At 43.6% G+C, this 19,066-nt stretch overlaps 2 protein-coding genes across 4 annotated transcripts; one reads left to right on the top strand and one right to left on the bottom strand.

Moving 5' to 3' along the window:
• The first annotated feature begins 273 nt into the window (after positions 1 to 273).
• LOC117552707 lies at positions 274 to 7,018 on the top strand. 3 transcript variants are annotated; one of them, XM_034226290.1, is made up of 6 exons: positions 274 to 447; positions 2,713 to 3,215; positions 3,699 to 3,778; positions 3,864 to 3,984; positions 5,181 to 5,266; positions 6,138 to 7,018. In XM_034226290.1, the coding sequence occupies exons 2-6, from the start codon at positions 3,149 to 3,151 to the stop codon at positions 6,918 to 6,920; spliced, it is 1,137 nt and encodes a 378-aa protein (XP_034082181.1). In that variant the 5' UTR covers positions 274 to 447; positions 2,713 to 3,148; the 3' UTR covers positions 6,921 to 7,018. The 3 variants fall into 3 exon arrangements, with proteins under 3 accessions (XP_034082181.1, XP_034082182.1, XP_034082180.1); XM_034226291.1 differs by lacking the exon at positions 274 to 447 and having other exon boundaries at positions 1,983 to 3,215; positions 5,181 to 5,251; XM_034226289.1 differs by lacking the exon at positions 274 to 447 and having other exon boundaries at positions 1,983 to 3,215.
• A 98-nt stretch (positions 7,019 to 7,116) lies between these two features.
• On the bottom strand, positions 7,117 to 18,642 carry si:dkey-38p12.3 (rho guanine nucleotide exchange factor 15). The gene is given in 16 exon segments (XM_034226288.1): positions 7,117 to 8,091; positions 8,618 to 8,722; positions 8,804 to 8,889; positions 8,979 to 9,149; positions 10,330 to 10,484; positions 10,573 to 10,665; positions 10,962 to 11,036; positions 11,826 to 11,955; positions 12,037 to 12,189; positions 12,655 to 12,815; positions 13,269 to 13,573; positions 14,078 to 14,145; positions 14,742 to 14,787; positions 14,869 to 15,852; positions 18,221 to 18,263; positions 18,265 to 18,642. Coding segments are annotated over 16 exon segments (3,123 nt in total). The 3' UTR covers positions 7,117 to 7,921.
• Between the last annotated feature and the right edge of the window lie 424 nt (positions 18,643 to 19,066).

The raw sequence follows: 19,066 nt of genomic DNA, 5'->3' as shown, positions 1-19,066 counted from the left end.
CACCTTGAGACAATGGGTGTTTCTCAATGTCGACGAAGGATGCTCCAGAGCCACTATTTCAAGGATGCTACGTTATCGAGTCCCGCCGAAGGACTGTTCCAATGTCCAGGCGTCCTTCGTAGCGAGAAATTTCGAGGCTGCACATGTGTATCCTCCGCAGTCTTAAAATCCCCACAATGCTTTGCGCATGGACCAATTTCCAAATCTTTGGCGGAAATCACGCTCCATTTAAGGCGGGGCCTCTCATATGACGCACACCTGCACACCTGTTAGCCTCTTCCTCCACCATTCTTCGTTTTCCGAGGCTAGGAAGGATTCTTGCCTCGCTTCTGAAGGAAGTGACTCGGAAGACACGTCCTACCAAGGAAGCGTCCTCGACATTGAGAAACACCCAGTCACTGCATCTTCCAAGTTACCAGACCCCGCCCAGAGGGAGGGAGAAAAGAGGTGAGGAGTTTATACTGTAACGGAGCCTACACACGGCGGCGTGCGTTGCCGCTTGGCGGTGGGCATGTCTTGAGCTTGGGGAGTCAACGCGAGCAACGCGACCAACAACCAATCACATGAATGTCCCGCCCCGGACATACAAAGCAAAGCATTCATGCCACATCCATGCTGGCTAAATATACTGTCTATGCTTGCTAGCTGTCCATTCAAACGAAGTACACTGGATATAAACTCCCCAAACAGGCGAAAACCTACCAGTTTCACCCACTGTCTCTGCCACCTCCCCCCATGCCTGGCTCCTCCGGTTTGTATACCTGTATGTAAAGAGGGACTGGTCATATAGTACCGGGTGATTCCCTATCGCCACGATAATTTTCTCCTCCATTTTTTGACATATGGGAAATAACTGCGGTCTGGCTCTCCCAACATACACACGGTTTGATTGGCTAGCGCTTGTACTGTCAGATTTGCATACGCGGGATTTGATTGGCTGACGCCTCCGTCGAGGCGGCAAAAGTAGAACATTGCTCTACTTTTGCAGCGAGCACCGCGAGAGAAGCTACGCTTTGCTCCCACAATGCAGTTCGGCGAATCGTGACGTCACCCCATTCAAAGTGCATGGGCAGAAGCGTTGAAGCGGCAACGCACGCCGCCGTGTGTAGGGGCCGTAAGTGAAGAGAAGCGTTACCCCTAGTTTCCACTGGGTCCGTCTGCGGCGCGTTACGGGTGCGTTGCGGTTGCGGCTGCGCCGCGGCGTCCGCCAGGATCGTGGCCACTCTAGTCAATGGGTGCTATTCCACCAGACGCGCCGCGTTACGGCTCAGAAGCGTCTCGCCGCTGGGCTCCGCTCTAAATAGGATTGAAGTCTATTTTTCGACGCGACGCAGCCGTAAGGTAATGTCGGGCAGGAAGTGGAACAGTGACAGCATCCGGCCCACCCCCCAAAACCGGTTCCTTCTCCTCCCCCCCATACCTCCTCTGCAGTCTTTCCAGTAGGAGAATAAAGGCCAGCGTTCTCCTCCGGTTTACAGGCACTGTGTGTAAATTGTATAGAATAATTATGATGATGAATGCATTTTTTTACCACTAAAATACAGCAACCCATAATTTGATTCATGTTGTTTTTAACTGGACTATTACAATTATTATTAATTATGTCTGTAGTCTACAACACAACAAAATAGGAAATAACAACAATAAACACGATTTAAACAGACACAAAAATAAACCATTTAACCACGTAGCCTACTTACTTTCTTGTAGAAGTACAAATGTCCAGGAAATATGCCCAAATCAACAAGAACTGCGAGCCGGCAAGCACGACGCTCCGCTTCCGTAATGCTTCTGAAACGCTCGTGAAACGCGCCCGGTAGGGTATGACGCCGGAGGAGGCCGGACCAAAACCGCGGCGCAGCCGTAACGCGCCGCAGACGGACCCAGTGGAAACTTGGGGTTAGGAGAGCTCTGCTGGTTTGTGATGGCTGTGAGCACTTAATCTTAATCAATCTTATCAATCATTTAATTGTTAAGCCATTCAAGTTGACAAAAATACAGATGTTTTTATGATTAGCTCGTTGATCCTGATAAGGCCTCTTTTTCATCTGCTTTAGGACAGACAAATTAGTCTTACAATTAGGGTGCCTGTACTCCTTTTCAGAGGTGCCTTGTGATGAAATGTTCCCACAGGTTCATTAACTGTGTAATTAAATGCATCACTACATTTAACCTCTGTGCCAGACACATTAATGCATCAATAATCATCATCCAGTCATATCATATACAAACTGCAACATAATGAAATGGGCCAGTCTTTTCTCTTGGTACTTTACTTTAAGTATATTTTGAGGCCAGAGTTGTTGCTTATGAATATTGAAACCGTTAGCTTTTTTTTAATGATATGCCACACAACTTGTTTGATGCTTTCAACACCTGAAACCACTCAGGTTTTGCGTATTGGAGAAGTGAAATGGTCAAAATCTATAATGTGATTTTAAGAAAAAAAAGTCTATTCAATAGAAAGGTTTATCACAGGGAGGCTGCAGTTAGGCCATGTGCCTGGAGATGCATAAAGACAGACGAACCAAACCATCTGACCTGAACTGGGTTGTGAGCCCAGCCAGATGCAGTCGTCAATTAATCAGCAATAAGGTCAAATGTAGGAAAAGTGTCTCACAACTGATATTTCCCCATAATCTGTCATTTTCAGTATTTTGCCAACTCATAATCTATATAGTCACCATCCATTATATTCATCTTTATTCACAGGTTTGTATCTTTAAAAGTGAATCAATCTTGGAATGTATAAAGAACCTGATTACGTGCTTTTGTTTCTTTAAAGTATTTGTACCTTTGTACTCTGAGTGAATACATTTAGAAAACGTAGTAATTGATCTTGTAAATGTTTGAACATTATGATAGGTCGTCTAGTCAAAGTGAACTTGCAGTTTTGATACTCATAGTGTTGTTCTATCTGAATGACAGTATAGCATGTTAAAACATTTGAGCTAACTACAGTGTTGTGTTAGAAATGTGAGAAAAAAAGCATAATATTGGTGTTGAGAATATCAGAAATAACGGTATTGTATAGTATTTAGATAACATGTAAGCAAAGTACATATATAGTGTGTTAAAAAAATTGAAAGAATTACTATTAGTATGTTGAAAAAGTGAAAAATAACGATAGAGCAGAAAACCCACTCGGATGGAGCCAGCTATTTGGACGAGTACGAGAAGAGGAAAAAGAAGAAGAGCAGAAGATGAAGAAAAAGGTATGGAATGAGGAAATGAGAAAAACAGGCAAAGTACATTATGTTAACAAATCTGGGAAATTGTATAGTAAGCCCTATGAGGAAAATAAGCCAAAATACGAAGTAGTATAGTATGTGGGAAATATACAAAATGCAACATAGTATAGTTATGGCAAAAATATGAACAAAAACGACATAGTATAGCATGGCAAACATGGACATAAAATACCATGTTTGTTTGTTTTTGCATTTTTTCGACATGCTATACTATTAATTGTTTTTTGTCATTTTGCCAACATTTAAGTATCCAAGATTCTGTCCAAGAAAAAATCTAAGAAAACAAATCTAAGATCTTTATTAGTTTATTCGTGCTCAGCAATCAGACGAACGGGGTCTCTGAAGCCAAACAGCAGGGGGCGCTAGCTGTCGCCAGATAGCTGCTAGCTTAGACATAACAGCAACTCTTGTTTGTTTTTCACTTATTTTCTTTTTGACGCAACATAGATGTCACTTATGACTCTCTTCGAATTACAACATTGAAAAATGAAAATTCAACCATGAACTACAATGAAAGTTATTCTGTGGTGAGTTTTCTATCACATTTATTCGCTCGCCTGCACAATGTTTACTTAAAAGTTGAAACGCATGTCCCCATGTTTCTCCTCACAGAGCCCCAGGCAGCCCACCCTGCCTCCGGTCTCCAACAGGACCCTGACCCACCCGTCTTTCATGCCTCTGTACCTGGCTGTAGGCTTTACACACCAGCACGCCGACTGTGGCAGCCTAACAGGTAAACTGATTTTTAAGTTACCCACATTAGTTTAAAGCAGGAGTGTCCGTGTCCAAACTACGGCCCGCGGACCATTTTGAATCGCCCTCGCCAAATAAAAAAAGTATAATGAAATGCGGCCAACAAATGAAACGTGTGCTTGTCTTATATTGTACTTCTTAAATATATATGTACAAATATATTACACAGTATTATTCATGTGTTAATAAGCCCACTTTTCAAATAAATTCAGTCAATAAAAGTTGGAAACATTTTCTAAGCTTGAAATATACCCTTCATATTTCCCCTTTTTATAAGCTTCTGTTTTAAGGAATGAGCTGCCAACAAAATTAAGTAAACCCTATGGAGAGCTGTGATGAAGGCTGTTTTTGTCTTAAGGCATTTTCAAGTATCAAGCATCATTTACCTACATTTGATTGATTTTGCTAACATATAACTGCCCAGACCTTCGTATGTTTTTCTGTATGTGGCCCTCGGTGAAAAAAGTTTGGTCACCCCTGGTTTAAAGCTTTATTAAACCTCCGATTTAAGTGTCTGCTGTTACAGTTGATAACAAATACAGTTTTGAGATTACTCACCACTTGTGGAAGGCTGGGTTAGTAATGCAACAACTACAATTTCTTAATTAAGTATTAAGTTAAATTAAAATGTGTAAATAATCTAATTTGAAAATATTTTGATGAACAACTGGAATATGAAACTAAAGCTTTTCATTTCAAGATATGCAATAATTAACCTTTTGCTCATGCACTGTACTGCTAATCAGACAGACATGCAAATGAATGTTCCTTAACATGCAGAAGTAAGAAATGATCAGTAATTTGTAATACTCTCAATATTTTTATAGGATATTTAATATGCTATAAATGACGTAGGATTCTTGTTTCCCTGCCTTATCATAAATAAATGATAATAATTAGCCTTGATTAGATTAGATCGATTAAAGGAGTTTGTGTTACTAGCTGTGCATGATCAATCAAATCAAGTTTTATTTATATAGCACATTTTAAAACGATTTTTGGTCGAGCCAAAGTGCTGTACATATAATAAAAATACCCTACAGTAAAGACACTTTACAGCAAATACAATAGCACAGTTTGTGCAGAATATCAGTATGAAAAAAACCGACACCCTCTGTCCTTAGACCCACGATCCCATGATCATGTTGTAAAACTGACAACTCCATCTTCTTCCAGTCCTTCCCCTCGGCCCAGCAGAGTGTTTCTACTCTGATCCCACCCTGACCTGTGGAAGGATCCCTAACGTAGTAAGTGATTTGAGGGTAAGTGGACTTCATAAACTCATATCTTAATAAACTGATTGCCATGGACATCCACAATATCCGTAGAATTAAGTCCCTGGAAGACATGAACACTCAGTTGAATGTCTTAAATATAGTATTTGTTTTTTTTGACATATTGGATGTTTGTCGTTGTATCAATGTTTTAGAATCTATCAATATAAATTGGGCCTTTGTCAAGACTGCCTTAAGTTGAGTTCAATGCATTTTCAAGCCTTTTTTCAGCTGTATTAGATTAAAACTGGCCATTAACAATTAGGCAATGTGAGCCCTCAACCATTCATCCTCAAAGTAGTCAACTTGCATAATGATGAACATTTATTAAATGAATATGTGGGGATATTTCTGGTACATTGAATTGGCACAGGGTGTTTCTGGACTGGCATACTGAACTCATACCAACTGCAAAACAAACTTTTTGATCAATATAACCCTGGATTGTGAGAATGTATTGAACACTGGTTGAGGTCCTGTCCTCTGTGTTTTGTATGTAGTGTTTGTTGTAGAGAGCAGAGCTTATGGAGGGGATCAGGCAGACGATGACTTTTAATAAAATAGGCTCAGTCCTGTTAGGTGGAGCTAAGACCAGGAGGCAGGAAGGAAAGAGGCAGTTTGTTTTGACTGTAAAGACATTATCAGTGTTTTTCCTTTTAGGTACAAATATGAAAGACCTGCGATGATTGTATTATTGAAAGAAACCGAAGTTCACATAATAATTGCTTATATGAACATGAAGACACCCATGTTCTTATTTCCTCTGTTCAGCTTCAAGCCATCTCATGATTGAACTGTAATCTTACCCGTGATGCTCTATTTTCTATTAAAACCTCTTTTAAACGTGTATTTCTTTCAGGTTTTCGAGTGCTTCGAGCTCAACACTCCCCCACCAGTTATGTCCCCCTGCCCGGCTCCACCTCCCTGTCCAGACCCATTCAAATTCGGACCAAACCCCACCAGGAATCTGGGCCACCTCACTCTGGAAATCAACAACCTCCACCCTGCAGTGCAGAAAGGCCAGGTTGTGCTCCAGCTCACCCAGGAGGAGGACCAGGCCATCACTAACCTCCTGACACTGCACTACCAAGAAGAGCCTTTACAGATGGATGAGACCCTTACCAGTGTCAACCCCAACTCGTTCTGTCATCCAGAAACAATCGACTTCACTGCAGCTCCCAATCCCTGCTTCCTTAGTGATCTGCAATATCCAGGGGAAACCATTGAGTTTCAGCAGGGAAGGTGTTGGTCAGAGACAGAGCTTGATGCTGCCAACACACTCTTGAGCTGCTCTAGACTGGTGGAGCAGGAGGGAATAATCCAGGGCCACAACAAATCATCAGTAACACTTCCTCTGCTACACCTGCGTCATGAGGATTCATCCCGAAGCTCTGAAAGCCAACACGTTTCGGAGACTTCTCCTGCCTTCATAACTACCGATTGTGCCAAAAAGGACTGGGGGGATTTGGAGGAGGGAAGGAATTATGATGAAGTCCATCTGCTGGAGTCTTCACTGTCCTCAGGCTCAAAGGCAGGGAGAGGATTAGGCACCTCTGTAGAGTTTACTAAGGTTAAGGACATCTTAGATTCTGAGGGAGATGCTGTGCATGTCCTCCTGAGCCTAGGAGACACAGGAGTTTAGGATTATTCTTATATATTGTGTTTAGCTTTAAAAAGGGACTTTATTACCTCATTATGCAAACCACTGGTTGATCTTGATTCATACACTTCCTTATTTTTCTTGGATGAGAGTTAATATCTTCTAAAGTCTACATTTGAGTTGCATATATTTTCCTACTGTAAAAATGATGAAGAGTTGAGCTTAAAAGACACGTTTCTTTTATCAAAAGCATTACATGTTTCTTTTATTAAAAGCGTTACTACTGTTTCTGAAGGAGAGAATCCCCCACTTATTATTTACAACATAATACATTTACAGCATATCAACATATAATATCCTTCCTTTACTGACCCCACGCAGCAGGGGGGGCTATTGTTCCACAACGGTTACTGACACAAGGTAGTGGACAGCACAATGACTGGCAGTACAGCTCGGTCCACATGCCTTTACAAAGCTATTGTGCTTGATAGAAGCCCTGATAGGGATTTAGAGTTTATTCAAAAGGCACTTCCTGATAATATGTATTCCAAAGTTGGTCTTTTGCTGAGATAAAATGCAGTAGTTATGAGCCTTCTACAAGATTGTTGTTCCATAAAAACATGTCATATCCTGTATTCTGGCCACAGAAGTGACACATGACAGGTTGTCGTGCATGGCAGGAATGAGATGTTTCAACTTGTGGCACAAGGGGCGTTTACAGGAAAGCCAAACCCTTTTGTCTTCAGGCTGCAGGTCTGATATGTACAATCTGGTTGAGCAATGACTAGAAAGACCGGCATTTCAGCTGATGCAGAGCCACATGCTAGCAGGAGGTCAACTCTACAGCTGCTGTTATGTAATGCAAGTCATTCACATCGTTTTCAGTGTCGGGAGTAAATGATTTCTGTCAAGCTCCCAGCCCGCACTCTAGTCATATAAATAAGGCGATGATTAAAGGTCTGTCATGATCTCCTTTTATCTTTCATTTCCTGGTTCTGGAATCAAGAGTTCTTGGTCCTTTTTAAAGAGTGATTTCCTGTATCTCAGTGAATGGTGCTGGCCTTGCTGCTGGAGACCATGCTGGCGGCCTGCATCACTCTGTAGCGCTCGCGGAGGTTCCGCCGCCTCACATGCTCGTTGGTGATCTCGATGACGTTTCCGATGGGGAACCAGCCCTTCTGACCGTCAGACAGGCGGATGCCTTCATAGAGGCCTGCGAGAGAGGAGAAAAGGGGTGGGGGGGGGGGTAGAACAACAAGGGGCAGATTGGAGGTTTCTGTCATGCAAGAGAGTCAAAACAAATCAAGTAACTGCTAAGGTGAGAGGATTGAGGAGTTACGGGGATCAGGGTGTATAAACAAGCAGAGTAACAGGAGGAGGCATGTTAATAACACAAGGTCGAGTCAGTAGGTTCCACATCTGAAACAATAAGGTCAAATATAGACCAAAAGAGGACATTAGTTTGACGCAAGCACAGATTTCATATCACTTTTAAGTTTGAGGTGCGTGGTTGTGTTCTGTAAAACAGGAAATGTTTACAATCCTGTTCGATATAATCTTTTCTGATAATTCTTTGGGTCACAAGAGCCTTTACTGGAGAGGTGGAGTTGAACCCAGTTCCTCCGTACTGGTTTATGGGCAGTTCTACCAAGTGAGCTTTATGACGGCACATCTCACACTTTCTTTTATATTAAACCAAATGAACAACTCCTAGTTTGGGTTTCCATCCATGTTCTTACCCTCGTTGGTCTTCCGGATGACGTTGATGATCTCAGTGGGCTCCAGGGTGAGCTCGTCTGCCTGCTGGGCGACGTACTGCTCCACACACTGCACCTGGGGACAATCTGACACACACACACACATCACAATGAGCATAGGAACACGCACCACCACATACTGTACATTCACTTTGTGTGTGTTCTCACCCCAGTCCTCATAAATCACTTCATCTTCATCTCTGTCTGGGTTGGTGGGGTTGGGGAAAGCCGCCATCCACCTGTGCATGTCTGACCTGGAATAAATAAACAATGTTGGATTTAAATGCCGCCTGAAAGTAAATTGAGGCTGTTTTTTTGTGGTGAGGGACAAAGAGCTGCTCACTGCGAGGGGGCTTTGAGGAGCCGCTCCATCATGCGCCCCTGGTGGTTCTCCAGCAGGGTGAGGTTGAAGCAGTGCTCCAGGGGGCCGCTGCTGCCCCCCCCACCTTCATCTGCTGCCTGCACCTGCACCAGAGAGCGGTGGGCGTGGTCGAGAACCACAAAACGCTCCGTACTGTGGAAGAAAAGAAGGGTGAGTTTTGGGATGAATATACATTTGCAGAGGTAAAGGCATTTAGGGCGTTTTATATTGCCATCATTTGTTCCGTCTGTGGCAACAATGGCATGTTAGTACTGCAATCCTGTCTTCCTCTTAGAGCTCTTCACTATTTCCAGCCACATGAGGAAGTTTGGAGTCATTTCACTTGTAATGACTCACGGTTAAAGAGTCCGGATTGCTTTTGCGGTCAGTGGTCACATTCTCCCGATGTTTACGAAAGCTTTTGTTCTCATGAATGCCACACCGGGTTAATGATGACCCATAGTGTATGAATTTGAAACAGCATCTTTCCTGAGGCAAATACGAAACTTCAGTTACTGAACAGCAACAAAGTCAAGTGGGGTATTGTTTGACAGAAGCTGCTGGAGCGTTTTGCTCGAGGCATGTAGTGGTTCGCTGTTGGTCCGGTGTAACGTTGACTCAGCTGTGCTTAATAACTTACAAGCATAAGTGCATACTTAGGCATGGCAGAGTGAATTAGCGCTGTTAGTTGACACGCATTGTCATATGTAGGTCAGTGTGAAGTCAAAAAGAGTTCTGCGGGAATTTGGGCCCAAAAGTCTTCAAATCTAGTAAGGACATACTTTGGGCGAGTACAACGTTGACATTATGATCACACAAAAAGAATTACACTTGAAATATGTGTAAAAACACCAGTATTGTGTTAATTAAATGTCTTTCAATGGTTTTATTTGAACTGCATGTGTGCAAATGACTTTAAAACATTAAGAACATGCAGTCCCATATATCCAAAGACTGAATTTGTCATGATAAGAAAAGAACATGCTATACACAGTGTTCATTTGTGTGAGGCTGTTCTTTCAGATTAATGCTAACACAATTATGCTTACTGTATGCTAACATGAGCTAACGTGAACATCGGCATGTCCCTTATGTGTACAATTTTGTTTGGCTCTTTGCTTTGTTATTTGTGTCGCAGGCAAAAGATCACAGAACTTGAAAAAGGTAGTTGGAATGGCGCTAGAGGAAGAAGTCATTCGGATTCATTCGCCCTGCACATTAAAAAACTCAACTTCATTTCACTTCATTTCAGAATTGAACAAAGTGTGCGACCTACTGATAGACCGAGACATTGCAATTCAAAGATCTAGGCCACTGGCTCTGTAATAATCACCCTTTCTTGGCAGCGATGATGAGCAGGTCGTTGAAGAGGAAGAGGTAGATGGGGGTGAACTTTGGCCTCATGTGGAAGAGAGTCGCTCCTTTGGACATTTCCTGCAGCTCTCCCTTCTTCTCCAAGTGTCGTGTCTGGGAGATGATTGGGACGGCCTGCAGAAAACACAAATATATAGGCTCCTTTCGGGATTCTTCTAATAAACTAAGCACTTACAACAAAATATTGCACACACAAGTTCACCTTGAGCTTGTCAAACTCAAGCGTTTGATGGATATGGATCAACTCCTCCATCTGTCTCATCTGTCCCACCTGCGTGTTACACTCGACAATGATCTGCGTTTGAAGATGAGAGGGGGAAGATGATCAAATAAGCACTAACTGGGTAGACTTCTTTCCACTCTTCCTCCATCAGCTGTTATTTCAAACTAGCTCTCCTTGGGAGTATCAGGTTCGTTGCTTTGACTGATGTCTCCCTGTTTGCCTTTGTCCTCGCTGACACGCATGACTCACTCTCACTGCAGAGCTCATTCAAAAGGAAATCATTCAATCAGACAATGGGTGATGTCGGATATCCAGCGGCATGCGAATGATATGGATTTGTATGCAGACGAGGGGTGAGGGGCGTTTACCTTGGAGACTGAGGCCAAAGCCTTGGAGGCCGTCTGCTCCTCTGCTGTCCTCTCCTTTGTTCTCTTCAGGATGTTCTGCAACCACAAACAACAACTTTCTACTTCTGCAACGGACAAACAGGATACATTTCTTCCATCTATATGCAAACAAGGTCAATAGGTTGAGACGAGGTGTGGGCTTGCTCATAGGTCAAGAGGCAGTGACAAGTGTGAGCGGGAAGATTACGCTGGAATGAGGACATTTCAGCGAGCGACGCACCGTGGTGACTTTTGCCTTTTGATGGCTTGTAGCAGGGTCAGTTACACAGCATGTACTGCGGCATGCTGTTCAGACACTGGTGGAAAGAATGTAGCGTTTGCAAAGGCGAACTGCATTCCTGTGCCAGTCACTAAACTGTGACACTGATTTAGGATACCTGCTCTACATTAAGTCTTACATTTATACAATTATGTTAGCTAAGAATAAAGAACGGTATGAATTCATCCATACCATCACCTACAATTATGTTGCTTAAAGAGACCCATACCCACCAGAATGATACTCAAAATGACAACAAATTAACATTCAACGACTCCACAGAGATTTGAACAGACTACAAAGACACTCACACCAACTACAAAGATAAACAATGAATTTAAGAATGACCAAAATAATTACAAATAAAGTACAAAACACTCAAAAAACACTACTGTGACCTTTTTAAAGTCAAGTTCTGATTCCACTGTCGGCAGCAGCAAGAAGGCTAGTGTTTTTTTTTACCTTACTTTCAGTTTTCAATGCTAAATTAAGCTAATCCCCTTGTTGCTGGATCAACTTGCTTACAGTAAAAAAACTAAAATGTAACTAGTGTTGCTGCTGCTCACCTCAATGAGCATCTTGATGCGTGTAATTCGCTGAAAGGGAAGCAGCAAGAAAGACATGAAGGGCAGCCGCTGGCATTTAGGAGACTCCTGCAGACGAGTGATGACCGTGGCAAACTGCATGTTGTTCTTCCTGTAGACGCACAGAAAGGCATTAATGCACACGGAGGAGACCGGCATTTCGTTTGTGTGCATAATGCGTTTTATTCCTTACAGGAGCGAGGTGTAGGTCTTGTCCTGGTAGATCTGGTTGCGGACGTAGTCGATGTAAGCTGGGAAGTTGTGCTGGGCGTGGTAGTGGATGATGTCACAGATGTCAGAGAAGACCACGTCATGGAAGATTCGGTCCTCCAGGTCCTTCAAGAACCTGCGAGTCAGACAGAAAAGGCTTTACTAAACATTTCTTATACCATTAGCAACAAAGACGATGCCCTATTCATAGCTACTACCTTTTTGTGAGGCAAGGGACCTCCCACAGTACCATGGGGAACATTTGCCAAGGACACCGCCATTGTAACTATTTATATCATACTTATATACTTATACTTCAGACCTGCTTTATAGTAATTAACACAAACACTGACCATTTAAGTCATGAAAATACCACTTTCATTTGAATTGAAATCGAATTCGGGCTCAACTTTACAGCTTTAATACGTTAAGCAATAGATTCATATGGTCCACATCTGAACATACGCAGTTGTTAATGATACAAAATACATGTATTATATATAAATATATATCACATTTTTGAGGACACTCAAATCCACATTTCCCTTTTCCCTTCTCTCCTTCCTTCCTTCCTTCCTTCCTTCCTTGTGCCATAGCTCACCTCTCGCTGACCTCCCGGATCCTCAGGATGTTGGAGAAGAGGGTCTTCTTCTCTCTGATGATCATCGTCTCCTCCAGCTCCCGGCTGTCCAGGAAGTGTTCGGTCAGAACTCGCAGGGATCGGAGGTAAGAGGCCTCGGAGGTCAACACCTCGAACATACTCTGCCAGGGAGACACACACACACACACACACACACACACACACGTCTTCAAATGATGCTCAGGAGTGTGACATATTACATGGAAAAACAGACTGTGGGTGACAAGAATCCACTCTATGAGAACATTGGGGCGTTCTTTCTAAGGATTGATGTGTTGATGACACCATCATGATTTCGAGTACCCTTCCTGTACTTAACAAAAGATGTATTTCCTCAAAGTGTCCTGCCTGATGTTGGAAAGTTGACTGTAAAAGCTTTCATGAAATATGATCAATAGTTGATACAGCAGTGAGTGATGAGCCGGGCAGATATAAAAACATCACTTTGAGATGTGATTTCAAACTTGATCCTGCATGTTCCATTCCTCTCCTCCTCCTCCTCCTCATCATCATCATCATCATTGATCCCTCCTCAGTGCATTAGCCCCCCCCCCCTCCTCACATCACTCCCTCACCTCCTGGTACTTGCACTGCTCCGGGGTCAGCTGCTCCAGCACCCCAGCCTCCCGAACAGCTGGGAGGTCCTGCCACAGGGTGCTCTGACCCGGCGTGGGCAGAGTGCTGCTCCGGGGGGGTCCGGACCCTGACCCAGTGCTGGTCCCTGACCCAGTGCTGGCTCCGGTCCCTGTACTGGCCCCTGGGTGACGGGCCGTCCAGTCCATGGCGTAGTCCACACTGGTTTTGCTGATGGTGCGACAAACTGTCTGCCGTCGGATCTCCTTGGTGATGACAGTGGCTCGGTACGTCTGGTACAGAGGCTCTGAGGCAAGGACATGTTAAAGGCAGTTAAAAGGGTTTCAGTGTGAACGAAACATTATCATTTCCATTCTGTTTCTATGTAAATACTGTTATATTTGAAATATGTTTCTAGTTCTCTATCTGTGTTTCTAATTTTTGTTTTGCTTTTATGTACGCACCATGACATCAAGTCAAATTCCTCGTACGTGTCAACCTACCTGGTAATAAACCTGTTTCTGATAACATTACATTAAACACATACAAAGAACTGTCATTAAAAAGCCAAGAGAATATTAGTTAAACATAGAGGAAGACAGGTATTTCAATCTAATTCAAAGTTACATTGTAGAGTTAGATAGAATAGTTATTGGCTAAGATAGAATAGTCTTCAGCCTTTCTCTCAAAGTGCTCAGAGTTGTTACAAAGCAGTGTTCATGGTTAGCATAGCAACATACTGACATTGTATCCTGTCACAGGAATGAGCGTGACTCATCTTTGTTTTGTGTATAACAGATTGTCAGCCTACCATCCTGCAGGCGGGACTCCCAGCTGAACGAAGTCTCCCTCCTGAGGGACCCGCTCCTGATTGGACGCCTGAAAGAGTATGGAACGAAGAAAATAGGATTAACAAGGGAGATATGGAAATGTTCAACAAAAGAGTGACTGGCACAGTTATTGATCATTACACACACACAACAACACCAATGTTGACTAAGAGGAGAAGAATGTCTTATTGATACAAACCCAACAATGGCTGCATACCAAATCACATACGTTGTAGTACATACCTGAGCTTAAAAGGTATGTGCTGTTTCGCAGTATACATGCAATTGAGACAATATACTTCGACCTAACTTGAATTTTGACCCTCTGGATTATATACCTGCCGCGCAAAGGATTATGGGTCAAAAAAGCCAGAGCAGCATTCTGGCTTGTGTAATAGAAAATGCAACTGGATGCAGGACTTACTGATATATTCCGCCCATGCATACTTTGATAAACTAGGAATTGGGACATGCTAAGTCTGATTCTGAATATGAGGGTAGTTACTGCGTCTCTAAATACTATGTATCTGGATCAACTCTAAACTCAGACGGCTTTTGTTGGGATTTTTGAAAAATAGAACAATATAAAATATCATCATCCTAAAAAGAATGGAGGTGAGTTGAAATGTGGGGGTGATAACTCACGGTTCTTCTGCTGTCTCGCCTTCATTCCCCCCGTTCTGCTCTTCTTCTGAAAAGACAAAGTACTACGGTCATCAACGTGCGGATCATTCATAGCTCCTCTCCATAATAAGGTTAGCTCGGTGCTAACCTCTTCTCTGTGTGAGGGACTGCATGGAGGCACTGCTGAGCCTCCTGGGGTCTGTCTTTGGTGGCGGAGGGGGGGGTCTGCAAGGGCTGAGTGGAGGAGTGAGGGCTCTCTGGGGGCTCAGGCCGCTGGAGACAGAGCCGCAGGGGGACGCGGGCCGCAGGTTGCGCCACTCCTCCAGGGTGGGCTGTGGGAGGGGGATCCCAGCTCTGTGTACGGGCGTGAGGCTGCGACCATCGGGGTGAACAGGCATCCTGGGTGGGACGGCAGGGGGCTCCTCGTCCGGGCTGGTGAGGGGTTCAGTCTGAAAGTCGGACGTGGGGTCTGAGGAGCTGTAGGGCAGTTTGTTCCGGCGGGCTGGTTTGCGCACTTTTATAAGAGGAATATCCAGCTCCTTGCACACAGTCTTTTTAGGAGCGCGCTCGACCATGGGAAGGGTGGCCTCGTAAATATTCTCCTCCTCGTTCTGGGCGGGCTGGACCTGTGGGGACTGAGACCGTTTTGGGGGGACAGGGGGGGACTCGGAGCGGATGGCGGCTAGCGAAGTGAGAACACAGTGAGGGCCGGGGTCCGAGCGCCTCCTGTTGCCATCGGAGATTAAAACGTCCAAACACTGGTGGAACTTCGCCTTATCCTGCTTGGACACCTCGTCCTCGTCGATCACCGACATCCTGTCCACCTCGTCCCCCGCCTCGCTCTCCCCTTCCCCCACCCTCTCCACCTCTTCATCCTCCTCCCAGTAGTCATCATCATCCTCCTCCTGCTGCTGCTGCTCTTCCACATCAGTCTCTTCATCGTCTCCCCCCTCCTCCTCTTCCTCCTCCTCGTCCACGGGCACCCATATGAGTTTCATGCCGGGCCACTGCCGGTGACACGCACAGCTGCAGCCCGGCTCACAGCTGGGACTCAGAGGGGTGTGAGGACTAAGCTCCGCCTCCACCTCACCCCCTCCCACCATCTGAGACTCCACCTCTTTTCCATCCGGAGCTGCATCAGAAGAAGCAACACATAGTTAGAGCTTCTGTTAATGAGCTCTTTATAATGTCACTACAGGAAGAGTATAGATGTATTTATACAATTAGGAGACACTTAATAGCTGTTCCAAGCCTTAAGACTCTCCTTATTATTATCTTTAACCTTTGATGCTCTTAACCTATTTTCTTTTTTAACTCAACTCCCTAGTTTTGAATTTTAAAATGTTTTGATGTGTTTCTTAGATCACTTTTTTCCTCATCAAATTGTGAAGAACCTTGAGATGACATTGTTTTTAAAGTGTGCTATACAAATAAAAGGTATTATTATTATTATAGGACCCAGGCTGACAGATACTGGGACCCCTGCATTGCACATTCTTCTTTATTTTGCATATTTCTGTTCAATGCTATTCCTTAAAAACAGCTTTTCCAATATAAATTCTGATATATTACACATATTTTAGTTTGTTTACATTTCTTGTGAACATTTCTTACAAAAGCATTTAAATTATTCTTATAAGATTCTATTTGTTGCTCCTTTTCCACAGCCCATTTCCTGCTACTGTGTTTGTGTACAGTATGCCCCATTCTAACCCAAAGTAGTTCCCTTGTGTAAAGCTGTGTGGCTCTGAAGCCGACTCTGAAGCTAATGGGTGAGAAGGAGCTGTTTCCTGTCCCTCCTTCCCTTCATGCGTCTCCTCAGACAGGACGGCTCTCTCTCAGCTTCACATTGCACACCCTGAACCGTCAAGTCAGCAGTTCAGCACTAGAGGAATACAGCTTTTCTGAGAGTGCTTTCCTAAAATATTCATGAAGATTTTTGGAAGGTTGCATGTGTAAGAAATCCAATACGGACGAAAGGAAATGGAAGAAGTGGAGGAACGAGAGAGGGAATAGAGGAGGGAGAGTCCTGGGTCAATGAGACCAACACAGACGACTTATGATATCCGATGCTACAGAGTATTTGTGTTTTCAGACACGCATTGCATTATTTTAAGAGACAACATGAAACCTTTGTAGTTACCAATTGAAAAGCTGCATTAACTTTAACTCCATCTCCATCATTTCTGAGATATCACAACTAGGGCTTCCAAACACAGAGCAATAACTTTATACTGAATCATGAAAGTTATTTTTCAGGGAAAAAACATTATCTGGACACAGCTTCTAAAATATGAGGGTTTTCGGCTTTTTCTTTATAGACTGCATTTCATATTTTGGGGTTTTATGGACTTTAGGGAAATCAAACAAATGCAATTTGAAGATCTAACTGTGCATGGGCTCTAATTTGAGATTGATGAACAGGTAATATAATTGTTATTTTCAGTCCTAACCTCCAGTAGAAAGATAATTGGATTTTGAAGCTAATATGGATACTGATGGTAAGATGACATATCACCACAGAACGTCCTGCGCAGAGACCTCCTGTTGCTGATGGGGAACCAATAGGAGGAAGTGAAAGCTCAGTGTGAGTAACTGGGGGTGGGTCATACACTATTTCCAATAAATCAGGAAAAGACAATACAATGAATGTATTTTCTTATAGTGTTGAGCCAAAGATGGACATCATGACACAGCAACACATGTCTGGTGTAAAGGAGCTACAGATTGACTGAGATGGAATGTCCTTGACTTTACGACTCGAGTAGAGGATAAGGACATCAAAGAAATGCCATGGTTTCTTCTATTAGTCCAAGTAAGCACAGTAACCGTCCCTTTCTGCTTTCACATTACTTAGGAGTAGCACACACACACACACACACACTTGATCAGCTGACTATCAGAACCTGTTTAGGGCCGTTGGTTCAGTATTGCCAGTGGCACCACACCTGTCTGTTTAAGAGGTTACATTCAGTTCAATACCTTAAATGCGCTTATTTCACTTTAAAATGAATAAGGCAGACACTTGCAAAAGTCTCTATCTATGGTCTCTACATGCACAAACACACCTTCTGCTTCCTTCCCCTACAATGTTTTATTCTTTCGGTTTTATCAATGAGATTGACCTTTGATCTCCAACTAGTGAGTGAGTAAAACACTGTTTACAGTCTCATCTGATCTTGCTCCTGCAGATAAAAGCTGCTATGAGTATCTTTAAATGTTGCCAGGTCTGAATGGCAGCCATTTCATTTTCTAGAAATCACGTGACACGCCTTCCTGATATCGAGCTGGAGGAGTGACAACGGTTTTCTTTTGTAATACTGCCCTTGCTTTAATCTGTGGGTATTTTACCTATTGTAAAGGTCATAAAGGTGAAACTTCACTTTGTACTTCTTGTTTGGGTGACAATCATGACAAACTATAGTGACACATTACAAAAGTGCAAAATAAATATAAAAGTTACAATGGGCAGAGAGAATAATGCCGTCAGCCGACCCTACCTGATCGACCTCCTTCCACCCCGATGCTGTCCGCCTCCCCCTCAATCTCGTTCTGCCTCTTGAGGGTGTGGGCTCCTCTTCACGGGCAGCGGGGGGGCCTTCTCCCCCCCGAGCTGAAGCTGCAGACTGGCTCGGTTCGGTTTGGGCTTCACCGTAGGCGGCCTCTTGAAGCGCTTAACGGCCTTTGGTTCTGCGGCACCATTGGTGGGTTGTTCCTCTGCTTCAGTTGAGTCATTTTTACTAAACTGGCTCACGATCCTCTTCACCTCCCCTCCTGAAAGCCTCAAGAAGCTGCCTCTCTCCCCCAGAGAAGGGGAGGTGCATTGTGGGGAGGGTTTCGGAGGGATGTGCGGTCGCGGTTTGGTCTCAGGTTTGAGGGGTGGTGGCGTCGTGGCCCGCCGGGATGTGTCCTGAACAGACATGGTAGCTAGTCTTCTCTCACGGTGTTTGAACTCCCAGCGCTGACCAATCAGAGGTCAGGCTTTCACGGCAAAGGTCAATGTGAGCATGGCATCGCCACCTGAAGAGTAAAGAAAAAGGAAGTTTAAACAAGCTTTTCTACGGTAGATATAGACAATTTGGTTATAGGGAACAGCAGGTTATAATGGTAAAGAAATAAATACATACATACACAGGAGAAATATATAGATATATAGAGTATCTATAGAATAAACAATGTTACATTTAAATAATCAAGTAAAAAATTCACTATAACAAACTAATACAACTCAAATATAAACAGAGGGTGCTTCAAAAAAGTGTTCAAAGTAGTTTTTTGAAAGTTATTGTTGTTGGCGGGAATAATGATTAAGAATACAGCCAACAGGGAGTGGAGAGAAACAGACA

Source organism: Gymnodraco acuticeps, unplaced genomic scaffold (assembly GCF_902827175.1).
Source record: "Gymnodraco acuticeps unplaced genomic scaffold, fGymAcu1.1, whole genome shotgun sequence".
In the NCBI taxonomy this organism is placed as follows: Eukaryota; Metazoa; Chordata; class Actinopteri; order Perciformes; family Bathydraconidae; genus Gymnodraco; species Gymnodraco acuticeps.
This window is presented reverse-complemented; position numbering and strand designations above follow the sequence as displayed.